General features: G+C 45.2%; 1 protein-coding gene across 1 annotated transcript in view; it reads right to left on the bottom strand.

Annotated features, from left to right (window-relative positions):
• Positions 1-5,828: 5,828 nt before the first annotated feature.
• Positions 5,829-12,850, bottom strand: part of LOC127008537 (nodal modulator 1-like) — a 60,449-nt gene continuing 53,427 nt past the window's right edge. Inside the window, exons 10-12 of the mRNA XM_050880706.1 lie at positions 11,189-12,457; positions 8,411-8,582; positions 5,829-8,091 (exon numbers count right to left, since the gene is read on the bottom strand). Coding sequence (XP_050736663.1) covers positions 7,441-8,091; positions 8,411-8,582; positions 11,189-12,457 — 2,092 coding nt within the window. The 3' untranslated portion in view covers positions 5,829-7,440. The remainder of the gene's footprint in view (positions 8,092-8,410; positions 8,583-11,188; positions 12,458-12,850) is intronic.

The raw sequence follows: 12,850 nt of genomic DNA, 5'->3' as shown, positions 1-12,850 counted from the left end.
TTTGCAAAGGTTGGGATTGTGTCGTTAGTTTTGCAAAGGTTGGGATTGTGTCGTTAGTTTTGCAAAGGTTGGGATTGTGTCATTAGTTTTGCAAAGGTTGGGATTGTGTCATTAGTTTTGCAAAGGTTGGGATTGTGTCGTTAGTTTTGCAAAGGTTGGGATTGTGTTGTTAGTTTTGCAAAGGTTGGGATAGTGTTGTTAGTTTTGCAAAGGTTGGGATAGTGTCATTAGTTTTGCAAAGGTTGGGATAGTGTCATTAGTTTTGCAAAGGTTGGGATTGTGTCGTTAGTTTTGCAAAGGTTGGGATTGTGTCGTTAGTTTTGCAATGGTACATAAACAAAGTCTTTCCTCTCCTTGCCAAATTCTCAGGGCCACCAGGTGCAGCATAACTAATTTTTTATTTATTTATTTATTATTTTTTTTCTACAGCTTAGGAGACAGTTCAAGGGCGTAAAGAAAAATATTAAAAAAAAAAGTCCGCTACTTACTGCTCCTGAATAGAGGTCAAAGGAGTGTCCAAAAAGAGAGGTCAATTTCGGGAGGAGAGGTGTCCTGATACCCTCCTCTTGAAAGAGTTCAAGTCGTAGGCAGGAGGAAATACAGATGAAGGAAGATTGTTCCAGAGTTTACCAGCGTGAGGGATGAAAGAGTGAAGATGCTGGTTGACTCTTGCATAAGGGGTTTGGACAGTATAGGGATGAGCATGAGTAGAAAGTCGTGTGCAGCGGGGCTGCGGGAGGGGAGGAGGCATGCAGTTAGCAAGTTCAGAAGAGCAGTCAGCGTGAAAATATCGATAGAAGATAGAAAGAGAGGCAACATGGCGGTGGAATTTAAGAGGTAGAAGACTATCAGTATGAGGAGGAGAGCTGATGAGACGAAGAGCCTTTGACTCCACTCTGTCAAGGAGAGCTGTGTGAGTGGAGCCCCCCCACACATGAGATGCATACTCCATACGAGGGCGGACAAGGCCCCTGTAAGTGGATAGCAACTGTGCGAGGGAGAAGAACTGGCGGAGACGGTACAGAACGCCCAGCCTCGAGGAAGCTGATTTAGTAAGAGATGAGATATGAAGTTTCCAGTTGAGATTTTGAGTCAAGGATAGACCGAGGATGTTTAGTGTTGAAGAAGGTGTTAGCTGAGTGTAGTCAAAGAATAGGGGATAGTTGTTTGGAAGATTGTGTCGAGTGGATAGGTGGAGAAACTGTGTTTTTGAGGCGTTGAAGGACACCAGGTTCCTCTTGCCCCAATCGGAAATAATAGTAAGGTCTGAGGCTAAGCGTTCTATTGCCTTCAGCCTTGAATCGTTAATTTCCTGTAGGGTGGGTCTTCTATTAAAAGAAGTTGAGTAATGCAGAATGGAGTCATCGGCGTAAGAATGGAAAGGACAGTTCGTTTTGGAAAGAAGATCATCAATGAATAACAGAAAGAGAGTGGGTGATAGGACAGAACCCTGTGGGACACCACTGTTAATAGGTTTAGGGGAAGAACAGTGACCGTCTACCACAGCAAAATATGTTAACAAGGTCTCCCCTCTCCATGCCAAAGTCTCAGGGCCGGGTGCAGCATAGCTAATATATACGTAAATAAAATCTCCCCTGGCCATGCAGAATGTTTATGTCCAGCTGCATCAGTCGTAACAAACACACATACCAACACAGTCTCCCCTCCTTACAGAAAGGGTTCTTCAGGCGCGAGGTGGAGAAAATGAAGACACACCGGGCGATGCTGAAGAGTGCCCCCACCGGCGTCAGTAACACCTTAGAGTCAAATCCACGAACAACAGAAAGATCTCTGAAGGAGAGCAACCTTGAATTGTTTGAGGAGGTTTTCATGCTTCCATGTGATGTCGTGTGCAGGAGTTAGGTTACACCGACCACTCACCAAGGAAGAAACCTCTTCTCTCAAAGGCACTGAGACATCGCAGGGTTGCCTTTTGCATGAAATATCTTGCCTGGAGTGAGGACTGGCTCTCAGTGCTATGGTCAGATGAGGCTACATTTGACGTAACATTCAACCCTGGAGGGCGAGTGCACCTGCGAAAAGGCAGCGACCCCCTCGACCCCTGCTACATGCAGCACACAGTAAAACACTCAAGATTTGCTCATGGAGTGGGGTTGCTTTACTGGCAGGGGTATGGGGAAACTTGTTCTTCCAAAGAACGTCAAAGTTAACCAACGTCAACTTGGAGATGCTAAGTGACCATCTGCCTGATTTTTTCAAGATGGCCAAAGCCAGCGTCTTCCAGCAAGATGGTGCCCCTGCCCAAAAAGCAAAATCTGTGACCCAGTGGCTCGAGGATTGTATGGTACCCTTTATAAAGGATTGACCGGGCAATACCCTGGATCCGAATCCTATTGAAAACCTGTGGCACATTATCAAGAGGGATTTACAGGGGAAGGATATCAGTTTAGTACCCAAGCTTGAGGTAGCCATTCTTGAGTCCTGGGACAATATCTCACCTGATACACTGAAGAGCCTTGCTCTGTGAAAAATTGGAGAGACCTGCCATGACCACCCTCTTGAAGGAAATTCACAAACTCAAACTTTCTGTGACAACTCCACTCTGGACGGTTCTGGGCAAATTCCCCCTACTCATTCCCCATCTGACTAAGATTGTTAGGTATGATGTTTTCTGTGCCCTCTCTGGCTTCAATTCTCAGAAGGCTTATGGACCTGATGGAGTGCCTCCTATCATCCTTAAAAACTGTGCCTCCATGCTGACACCCTGCCTGGTCAAACTCTTTCGTCTCTACCTGTCAACATCTACCTTTCCTTCCTGCTGGAAGTATGCCTTCATACAGCCTGTGCCTAAGAAGGGTGACCATTCCAATCCCCCAAACTACTGCCCTATAGCTTTACTTTCCTTTCTATCTAAAGCTTTTGAATCATTCCTTAACCAGAATATTCAAAAGCACCTTTCCACTTCTGAACTTCTATCTGATCGCCAGTATGGGTTTCGCAAGGGGCATTCTACTGGCAATCTTCTTGCTCTCTTAACTGACTCTTGGTCATCCTCTCAGCCGTTTCGGTGAAACTTTCTGTTGCGCTAGACATGTCGAAAGCCTTTGATAGAGTCTGGCACAAGTCTTTGTTTTCTAAACTGCCCTCTTTCAGATTCTATCCCTCTCTCTGTTCCTTTATCTCCAGTTTCCTTTCTGGCCATTTTATCTCTGCTGTGGTAGACAGTCACTATTCTTCCCCTAAACCTATCAACAGTGGTGTTCCACAGGGCTCTGTCCTATCACCCACTCTCTTCCTGTTATTCATCAATGATCTTCTTTCAATAACAGACTATCCTCTCCACTCATACGCTGATGACTCCACTCTGCATTATTCAACTTCTTTCAACAGAAGACCCTCTCAACAGGAATTACATGACTCCAGACTGGAGGCTGCAGAACGCTGAACCTCAGACCTTGCTATCATTACCGATTGGGGCAAAAGGAACCTTGTGTCCTTCAGTGCCTCAAAAACCCAATTTCTCCACCTATCAACTTGACACAGTCTTCCAAACACCTATCCCCTATTCTTCAACAACACTCAGCTATCACTGTCTTCAACACTAAACATCCTTGGTCTATCCTTAACTCAAAATCTTAACTGGAAACTTTACATCTCTCTCACTAAATCAGCTTCCTCGAGGTTAGATGTTCTGTATCGTCTCCGCAAGTTCTTCTCCCCCACACAGTTGCTGTCCATATACAGGGACCTTGTCCGCCCTCGTATGGAATATGTATCTCACGTGTACGGGGCTCCACTCACACAGCTCTGTTGGACAGAGTGGAGCCTAACGGCCATACCATACATCTCCCTCAAAACCTTCCTCTTCCCCTAAACAGTGTCCCCTTTCTGCTGGATACTATAATATGATCTGGACCCCTTCCTTCGCTAGAGCTTCTTCCGAGTTGGGTTGGTAGCCTCTGCAAACACCTCTACATGGAAATCTTGATAATTGAAGCATTTTACATACATTGGTGTGATTATACTATATAGTAGGATTATACTTTGGTGATTATACCAAATAAAATGGTTGATTGAATGGTAAATATATAGGTATAATTGCGTACATACCGTGAGTGTTAGGGTTGGCACCCTTGTGCGGCCCATGTTTCCACCTCTCTCCACACACTCAGCCAGGAGTCCACATGTGCCCGCCGCTATCACTTCTCTGCCCCTCGCTACCATCTCGTCAAGCAAGGAGCCGTTAGAAAAGTGATCGAGCCCCATCGGAGCTATAGGAAAAGACTACCTGCTCGAGTTAATCAAGGAGGCGTGTTGACATGGCAAGGGTTAAAAATCATGATACAACCCTTAAGTCTTAACCCTTTCATTGCTAAATACTCGCAGCGAGCGGTAGGCGCATTTGCTGGTGGTGCTAAACGCTCGCTGTGAGCTCCAGCCGCACTCAAAGCTCCCGCGTCTGGGAGCGTTCCAACACTATTTCTCACAACACAGGATTGCCAATGGAGTGGGTTCTCCACTAAATTGGTGGAAAATCATATCAGCCCACCGTGGAAAATCTACGGACGAGTATCTGGTGGATGTTTTTGTCTACTAAAGTGGCATTTTTGCATTGCTTCACCAATCACCTGACTGATTCTTTGACCAAATAGTTGTAAATATTGCAGTTGGCAATATAACCTTGCCAGAACCTCAACTTCCTCAAGGAGAGATGTCCACAGTTGCCTCAAAATGGCTGATCATCACGCACACACTGACGTAAGTGTTCACATTCAACACTCCCTGAACGTGCATGTACGTTCGCAGGAGAGGCATACATAACTGACTCTTATAGATCTGGGCCTCCTCTTCCCAATGGTGGTTTTGTTTTTTAGCTGTGATGAATAGTTTTTGAGATACAGAGGTTAAAAGAGACCCCCCATTTGGCTGCCCAACTGCGCCTGAGGGGATACTCGCGTCCCGCACCATGCACAATGAAAGGGTTAAACAACATTTTAAGTCATTTATTAAAAAAACTTTTGCCGATTCATATTAGATCAAATACGTTTTATTATAATTCCTTGATCATTTACAACTATATTAATGAGAGAAATGCAGAATTGATGCACAAAATCTGTGAAGGGGCTGACGAAGATGTGCCTGTCTCGACCCCTTGCCAGATTTCAACAATTTCACCCTTCAACACCTTCCCTTCCACTCCGGACGAAACCCTTCGAGTAATATGGTAAGAGAAAATGTCAGAAAAGGTTCTACAGTTGAAGAGGTTGCCTTATGGTACAGCCGTAAGGCTTTTTGTCTCATCAGCTCTCCTCCTCTTATTAATAGTCTTCTACCTCTTAAATTCTGCTGCCATGTTGTCTCTCTATTTTCTATTGATATTTTCATGCTGACTGCTCTTCTGAACTTGCTAACTGCATGCCTCCCCTCCTCCTGCGGCCTCGCCGCACACGACTTTCTACTCAAGCTCATCCCTTTACTGTCCAAATCCCTTACACACCAGTTAACCAGCATTTTCACTCTTTCATCCCTCATGCTGGTAAACTCTGGAACAATCTTCCTTCATCTGTATTTCCTCCTGCCTATGACTTTAACTCTTTCAAGAGGAAGGTATCAGGACACCTCTCCTGAAATTGACCTCTCTTTCAGCCACTCCTCTTGACTCTTTTGTAGGAGCAGTGTGTAGCGGGCTTTTTTCATTATTGTTTCCTTTTTTTTTTTTTTTTTGCCTTTTAACTTTCCTTTACTGTAAAAAAATAATAATAAAAATAAAATGAGGGGACAAGGCATCAGAGGCAGACCTTAACATCATTATGAATTTACTGATTCTCTGAGGATGACAGAATCATAGAAAGGTTATCAATGTCAGATAATTCAAAGGAACTTTATTTTACAATAATTTATATTAACTTTGTGCAGCAAAGGATAGGTACAACTTAGGAAATGTCTTAAATGACCATGAACATCTTAAATGACCATGAACAAAGTAGATGAACAATTGGTCACATTCTCAACTTTGTGCATCTGTACAGTGGGGTCCTAAACAGCATGAGAACTTGGACACGAGCTTACAGCATATTCATTCACGCCAACAGATACATGTGGCCTCTGCCGTCTGATTTACATCAAGGATGATACTGCTATAAATAGCAAGGCAGCCTGTGGTTGGCTAAAGTGGAAGATGGAAACGCTAAATAGCAAGGCAGCCTGTGGTTGTCTGAAGTGGCAGATGGAAACACTAAATAGCAAAGCAGCATGTGGCTGGCCGAGCTGGCAGATGGAAACACTAAATACACTAATAACACTAAATAGCTGTTGTCTTGTCGGGTCACCCTTTTGCCAAGGATAGCAGGTTCCTGGAGGGCAATATCAGCTGTCAAAATCACTTAACCCTAAGCTTCATTTTCATGGGAAGTAAATGTCAGAATCATTTGGAATTTCATCACATATGGTAGAGTCAATTATACTGAGGAAGAATCCATTGATATCCCATTTTCCCTAAATTGGTCAACATGGCCTTCTGCCACTGGACGCCTCATATTTTTAGGAAAAATTATACAGCTTGAACTACTCAAGAATTACACTAATTGATCTCATGCTCTTTGGGACCAGAGTGTGTGCAGCTCAAGGGACCATTTACACAAGACCACGACTGGTCTTCACTTGCTGCAGGCATCACACAAACGCAAAGCTTTACTAAAAATAAATTCTTCATCAGTGTTTTAGGGGTTGGTGAGGCCATGGAACCACTACCTCTAAAGCCCCAACAGCGTAAGTTCCTTGTGACTGGTGTTGAGGTGATGTGCCTCCAGGGTAGATCCCGTCAAGTTGACATGACTTCTGTAGGAACTAAGGTTGTTGTGCACTTGAAGACTTGGAAGACAGTGTTGGGGCTGAGGGAGTTGCTCCTCAGCAAGTCCACTAGAATTGGTATGTGGATGTTGAATTTGGTCATGGATGCTTTGAGGATAATGCAGAGGAAGTGTAATTGTGGGCACTGGAGCAGGAAGTGTTCTGGTGTGTCAGGCTGTGTGGGACACCCTAGGCCATGTTCATCCAGTGTAGGTGGACATCAAGGCATGTGATGTAGAACAACACTCAATAGAACCCATCAACTTGTAACAAACAGTTAACAATTGTACCATTTACAGACTTCTCACTGGCAATTCAAAATATTGTGCTACCTGTAAACAGTACATACTCACATAAGAGTTGTCTCTTGTAACCTGGCCTACCAAGAGTTTGTAGAGGAGCCTGGGCAAGGGAATATTTAAGAAGGGGGACTACAGGAAATAATTCTGCCTTGTACCACACAAACGATTCAAATAGCACTACCCTATACTTAAGACTTATAAATCAATAGAAAATTTGACTTTTGCATGATTACATAACTTACCTCTCATGATCAAGTAAAAATCTCAAATAAGAAAGATAAATAAATTTGCACTGAAACAAACAAAATTAACCTTAACACCATGTTGGTCAAACCTTCCTGGACTTGACTCTCTTCCGCCCCGATTCTGAGGGAGGCATTTCTGAGGCAGACGAGGTAGCCTTCTGCACGGCACGCGGGGCAGTGATGGCCGCTGCCACCTGGGACAGCTTCTCAATCAGAGACCCCATCTTGTCATAATTGAAGGCTACAGTGACCAACATAATTGCAATTGCAAATCCAACAACAGTTCCTTGGTTCATTTCAGCATCCACACTTCTCAGAGTTGGCTTGAAGCTCAGGTTTAGGTGCTTGAAGGCAGCGTCGGCCACAAAGGTGACTTCTGACGTTGAATACTGGTACTGGGAGGTCGGCAGATTGGACTCCAGACGCAGGAAGTACGTGCGTCTGTCAGCAGTCATGGGCGGCAGCATGAAGTACGGGTGCAGGCCGAGCTTGATGGTCTGCAGGGGGGAGTCTGGAAGGTCCTCACGGTACAGCTGGGCCACAAGGGAGGCCAGGTGTTGGGGGTCCGTGTCCACCTTGGCGGCCACATCCATCTGGTTGAACGGCCGCAGCACGATGAGTCGCAGGTCACGCACGTCCTTGTTGTCGGCGAGGACCAGGCGCATCGAGGGAAGAGTCCGCTGCACATGCTGGTTGATGCCGCTGCCCTTCTTCAGTCTCAACTCATACTGGCACTGCAGAGGCAAGGGAGGAAAAATACTTATAATTATCCCTTTTATGAGGTGGGATAAAAGCTTGACGAGTCTTATTATACACACAGTAAGCCCCCAAGTTTGGCAGTTAACTGATGCCATCCCCAAAAATTTACTAATAGCTGAATCAAAGACGTTGATCCAATAGAAAAAAGCGTGACTGGTGCTGAAGGACAAGCCATAACTTTTTTCCTTCCACACAACAAATAATACTGCAGGAAAAGAATTAAAAACGAGGGATTTATTTTCCTTCAGTAAAAGAAGCACACAGAACACAAAGGGATGTTGCACAAAGATTCACCTTGGGGTAGAGTCCTCTGATCCTGAAGCTGCCTTGGGCATCTGACACGGCCTCTTCCTGGTACTGGTCACACTCTGGCCCCTGTCCCACTGCCTCCACTACCACCTCAGTCTCCGGCTCACCACTCAGAGACACTGTGTGGCCGTAAACACTGTAGGCAACACGCAACCCACTGTGGACGGTGGAGAATTTCATGATGGAGGTGGAGAGATTACTTATAGAACAGGGTTTTGGACACAGAGGCAAATTCAAGAGTTAAGAGTGGATTTAGATGCTTTTGGATGGAGTCTAGAGTCAGTAGGAGTCGGGAGTCGAGTTGCAGTCGCTTAAACTCTCAACTCCAAATATGAATCATAATCTTTCACAATAGACACATCCAGTATTTCCCACCCTACTGAACAAAATGCACTTTTTTTTTCAAAGAAGATTCGAAAAATTACCCTGTGTTTTATACCCCGATAGTTAGGTTTTGGTAGGCCTAGGGGTTATTGTTACTGGTGCGAAATCAAAACTCAAAACACCTCCGTTTGACACAATTGTTCCCAGATGTCCCCACAATGAAATATACCGTATTTTGCAACAAAAAGTTACCCTGGTACGCCGAAGATACAAATTTTGATTAATTTAAATAATGAGTAGTGTGATGCAATAGAAAAGGAAAGTGTGAATAAGCAGATGAGAGGAGGAGGGCATGTGAAGCGATAAAACCATAGAGGTCACAAGAAGAAGATGTACCACACATGGGGGTCAAGGCGCTGCGTAAACACTAACACAAAACACAACACCACCAGTCACCATGTGCCAGGTACCAGGTGGTGATGGTTAAATCGGCTATTACACGGGAACAATATTGGTGGAGCAGGGTGCTGCCTAACATGACTGCTCGGCGACCATGGGGCAGACATGGGCAGATTAGTCTGGAGGTATTTATGCTGTGCAACGGCCCAGTCAGCTGACGTTTCCTGTGATACGTGTTCAAAAGAACGGATATCCGTGGGTGACTAGTCTTTATTGTAAACACATTTTTGTTTCTCATTGTAAAAATAACTATTGAAACATAATATGATTGACAAAAGTTAATCAACATCTATTTCTACTTGAAAGTAGGTAGTATATGGTCCCTGAAAGTCAAGGTCAAGACCAAAATTGCCCATCAAGCAAAGCATGCCCGTGTGATTAGACCTTACAGCAGCTCAGTGAAAGTTACCGCCTGCACGCTGCACAGTGAGTGAATCTACCAACCAACCCTTTTGTTTACCATTTCAAAGTCACAGCTGCTCGGGGTAAGAGCACTGTAATTCTCAGAGGTGGGCAAGTGTGGTACTTAGTGCAGTAGTGTGGTAGTACAGCATCACAAAAAGAAAGTACCGCACTACTGCAGACCGCACTAAAAAAGCCTGCAGTACTTTGAAAACTATTAAAGACGACATTTGCAGCGCGGCATGCTCACAGATTTTTTTTTTTTTTTTTTTAAGTGAATCGGACTCAATCAGCCAATCGGTATCAGTCATCAGAATCAGTGATTCAATTATTCTGACTTTTCAGTTATTGTTCAAAATTAAATACTAAATAGACAGACTAAACTACTACACTGCGAGTCTTCTTTAACCCGCGTGGTGCCGGCCGATTTTTTTTTTTTTTTTTTTTATGAGCCTAAAAAATCCTGAGCAACTATAAGATAATGGTAGCATGCAAAACGTGGTTTAGCAGAGTTAATTTTTTTTAAACCCACCTTATATTATTCTGAGGTCTGAGGAAACTGGAGAATATTTCTCTATTATATATAAAATATGAAAAATATTAAATAAATTGATTCCAAAAGTGCATTTGAGCTGCTTGATTTATTACTGCTTTTATTATGGGAAAATCTATTGTAAATTAAGGCAATTTTTATTGTACTATTTTAAGCATGTTTCCTTTGTTTGGGTAGCCAGGATAGGCACTGAAGTGTTTTTTTATTCTGTCTACCGCTACCGCAGTACTGCACTCTGTGTACCGCACTGGGAAAGAAAAAAAATGAGACCGCACTACTCCGGAAAAAGTACCGCACTACTGATTTTGCTTTCTATCATCTCCAGTATAATTTAATATGATGTTACATGGGTATTATTTCTGAAGGCAAGATTGTTTTGACTTCTGGTCTTAAAATGTGCTTTACACACACGGTGCTCTGGTAGGCAACACCAAATCTGTAAAAAGTAGGTAAACAAAGGATGGAGTGTTGCTGTTGTGGGCTGATGGCCAATAAAGTCAATGGATGAGAGGATCTGTTTATGAGATGGAGGAGCAACTAGAGAACAGTGATTGACTGACGTGCCTCTTACTTTGCTCTCTATAGTTCCCACTCCTTCCCCAATCCCTTCAATACAATGTACTAATACTAACACAACACTCCTGCTTCATATAAGTTATCCCATCACAGCCTTGAGCTGATGACTTAACACTACATAGTCTTTGCTGTCTAATGCTGAGATGCTGTTATAAACAATCCTTCTTATATATAAGAGTTCAGTTCCCAAAACTTTTGCCAATAATGATTTGTGAATAACATAAGAAGATTTCCCATACAAATCAATGTAATGTTGAGTGGGTTACACTCCAAGCCCCTCACATAAAAACTAATTAGGCATAAGAGCACCTTGCATTGATTCTTGTGGTGAAAAAATTGATCAAGGATAAGTGTGCAGATGTATGACAGAGATATGTATAATTAGGTTTGCCTGAACAGCACAGTCAACATACAAGTTACAGTACTGACATGCCAGACTAATTTCTCACCTGATTTTGATGACAATGGTTGCGCCCTCATCCACGGTGACCATCTTGGAGGCCGGCTCAAACATGTACTCCTTCATCATGGGCCGCAGGAAGTAGTCACCGGGGGTCAGGGAGAGGAAGCCAATGGATCCGTCACTTTCCGTCAGACTGTTCTGCCGGTAACTCTTTCCTCCTGACATGGACAGCAGCACCCCTGGCAGGGCGGCCCCGTTCTCGTCTTTCACTTCCACCACAATCTCTGCCAGCTTGTACGCCTCAAAGTGTCCCTTCTCAGCGAGGGCGTTCATGACGTAGCCCCGCTTCTCTGCACTAACGGAGTACTGGACGGAGTTGTCCAACGGCCCCGCAACGTACTTACCACCTGAGTCTGAGGTGTAGGTGTAGGCCTTGCCATCGCCCTCCACTGTGATGGTCACGTCGGCAATGGGCGGAACAATCCTGCCATGGATGAAGAGCGCTCGCTCGGCCTCAAAGGTGACCGTGTTGAGGACGCAATCGCCTGGCATGGTGAGAGTGTGGGAGGCTGGCTCATACTGGTACAGGTTGGTGGGGGAGCCGGGAGTGAGGGTGATGGTCTCCCCATCACGCACCCACAGCTCAAACACGTACAGGTGCGGGTCCTCGGGGGAGGGGTTGAGTGGCCCCAGGACGGTCTTGCTGCCACTGGACTGCACCTCGACAGTGAAGGGAGCCACCTCAGTGGCCCGCACGGCACCGGTCAGCTGATGTTTGGTGGCCGAAAGAGTGACCAGGTGTGGTGACGACGTGTTCCACTGGACCTGAGCCGACCCAAACTTGTGGCACCCCACCGGTGTGAGGACGTACAGGCCGGGGGCCGACATGCACACCAGCGTGCTGCCCTTCTGTGCGATGATGGTTCCTGCAGCCCCGGCATCCGTGGAGTAGCTGAGGGTGGTTTCATGGGAGGAGGCGAGCGTCAGCTGGTAGCCCACCTGCTCCAGGGACACCTCAACGTTGTGTGTGTTGACCGTTACCGGGATGGTCTTGAGCCGCCAGCACCAGTCATCCTTCTGCACGCTGAGGAGGTAAGAGCCGGGCACCACATCGGTGATGGAGAACCTTCCGTCCTTGGCCGTGACGCTGCGGGGGGTGCCGGACCTGCCCTGGGACGGCTGGAGGCTCACCATCAGACTGGGGCACTTTTCCAGGCAGGTCACTTGGCCGGATATCTCGCCCAAGAACTGGGAGAAAGCCAGGTCCTCTATTGGCTCTGAGGTGACTGTAAACAGGTGCTCCAGAGGCCCAAACCTGCAAAACGAAGGTAAGTGCATAGATAAAAGACTGTAGCTTTGAGTTTTCATGTTTGAAATTAAAGATTGATAACAACTTTATGGTGTCCCAAGCTGGAGACCTTTATAAAAATGGGGAAAGGTGAAAAAATGAGTGAAAGAAGAATAGAAATAGAGTATGGGAACTGATTATGACTGTCTCTACCCCCAGCAGGTGTATGACAGATGCCTAGGTCAGGGCAGCACCCACTCTTACCTATGAACCTTGCAAACACACACTTTGACATGGTTTCAGTGATGATGTATTCACCAGCAATATCACATATGGTCCAGGGCTTCTCAAACTGTGATACACAAAAAATTTTGGGGTATGTGCAATGTTTGGGAACAGCTGTTTGGTGTAGCGGTCTAC

Source organism: Eriocheir sinensis, chromosome 38, assembly GCF_024679095.1.
Source record: "Eriocheir sinensis breed Jianghai 21 chromosome 38, ASM2467909v1, whole genome shotgun sequence".
Lineage (NCBI taxonomy): Eukaryota > Metazoa > Arthropoda > Malacostraca > Decapoda > Varunidae > Eriocheir > Eriocheir sinensis.
Note: the sequence above shows the minus strand (reverse complement) of the source record. Positions and strands in the feature narration are given on the sequence as shown.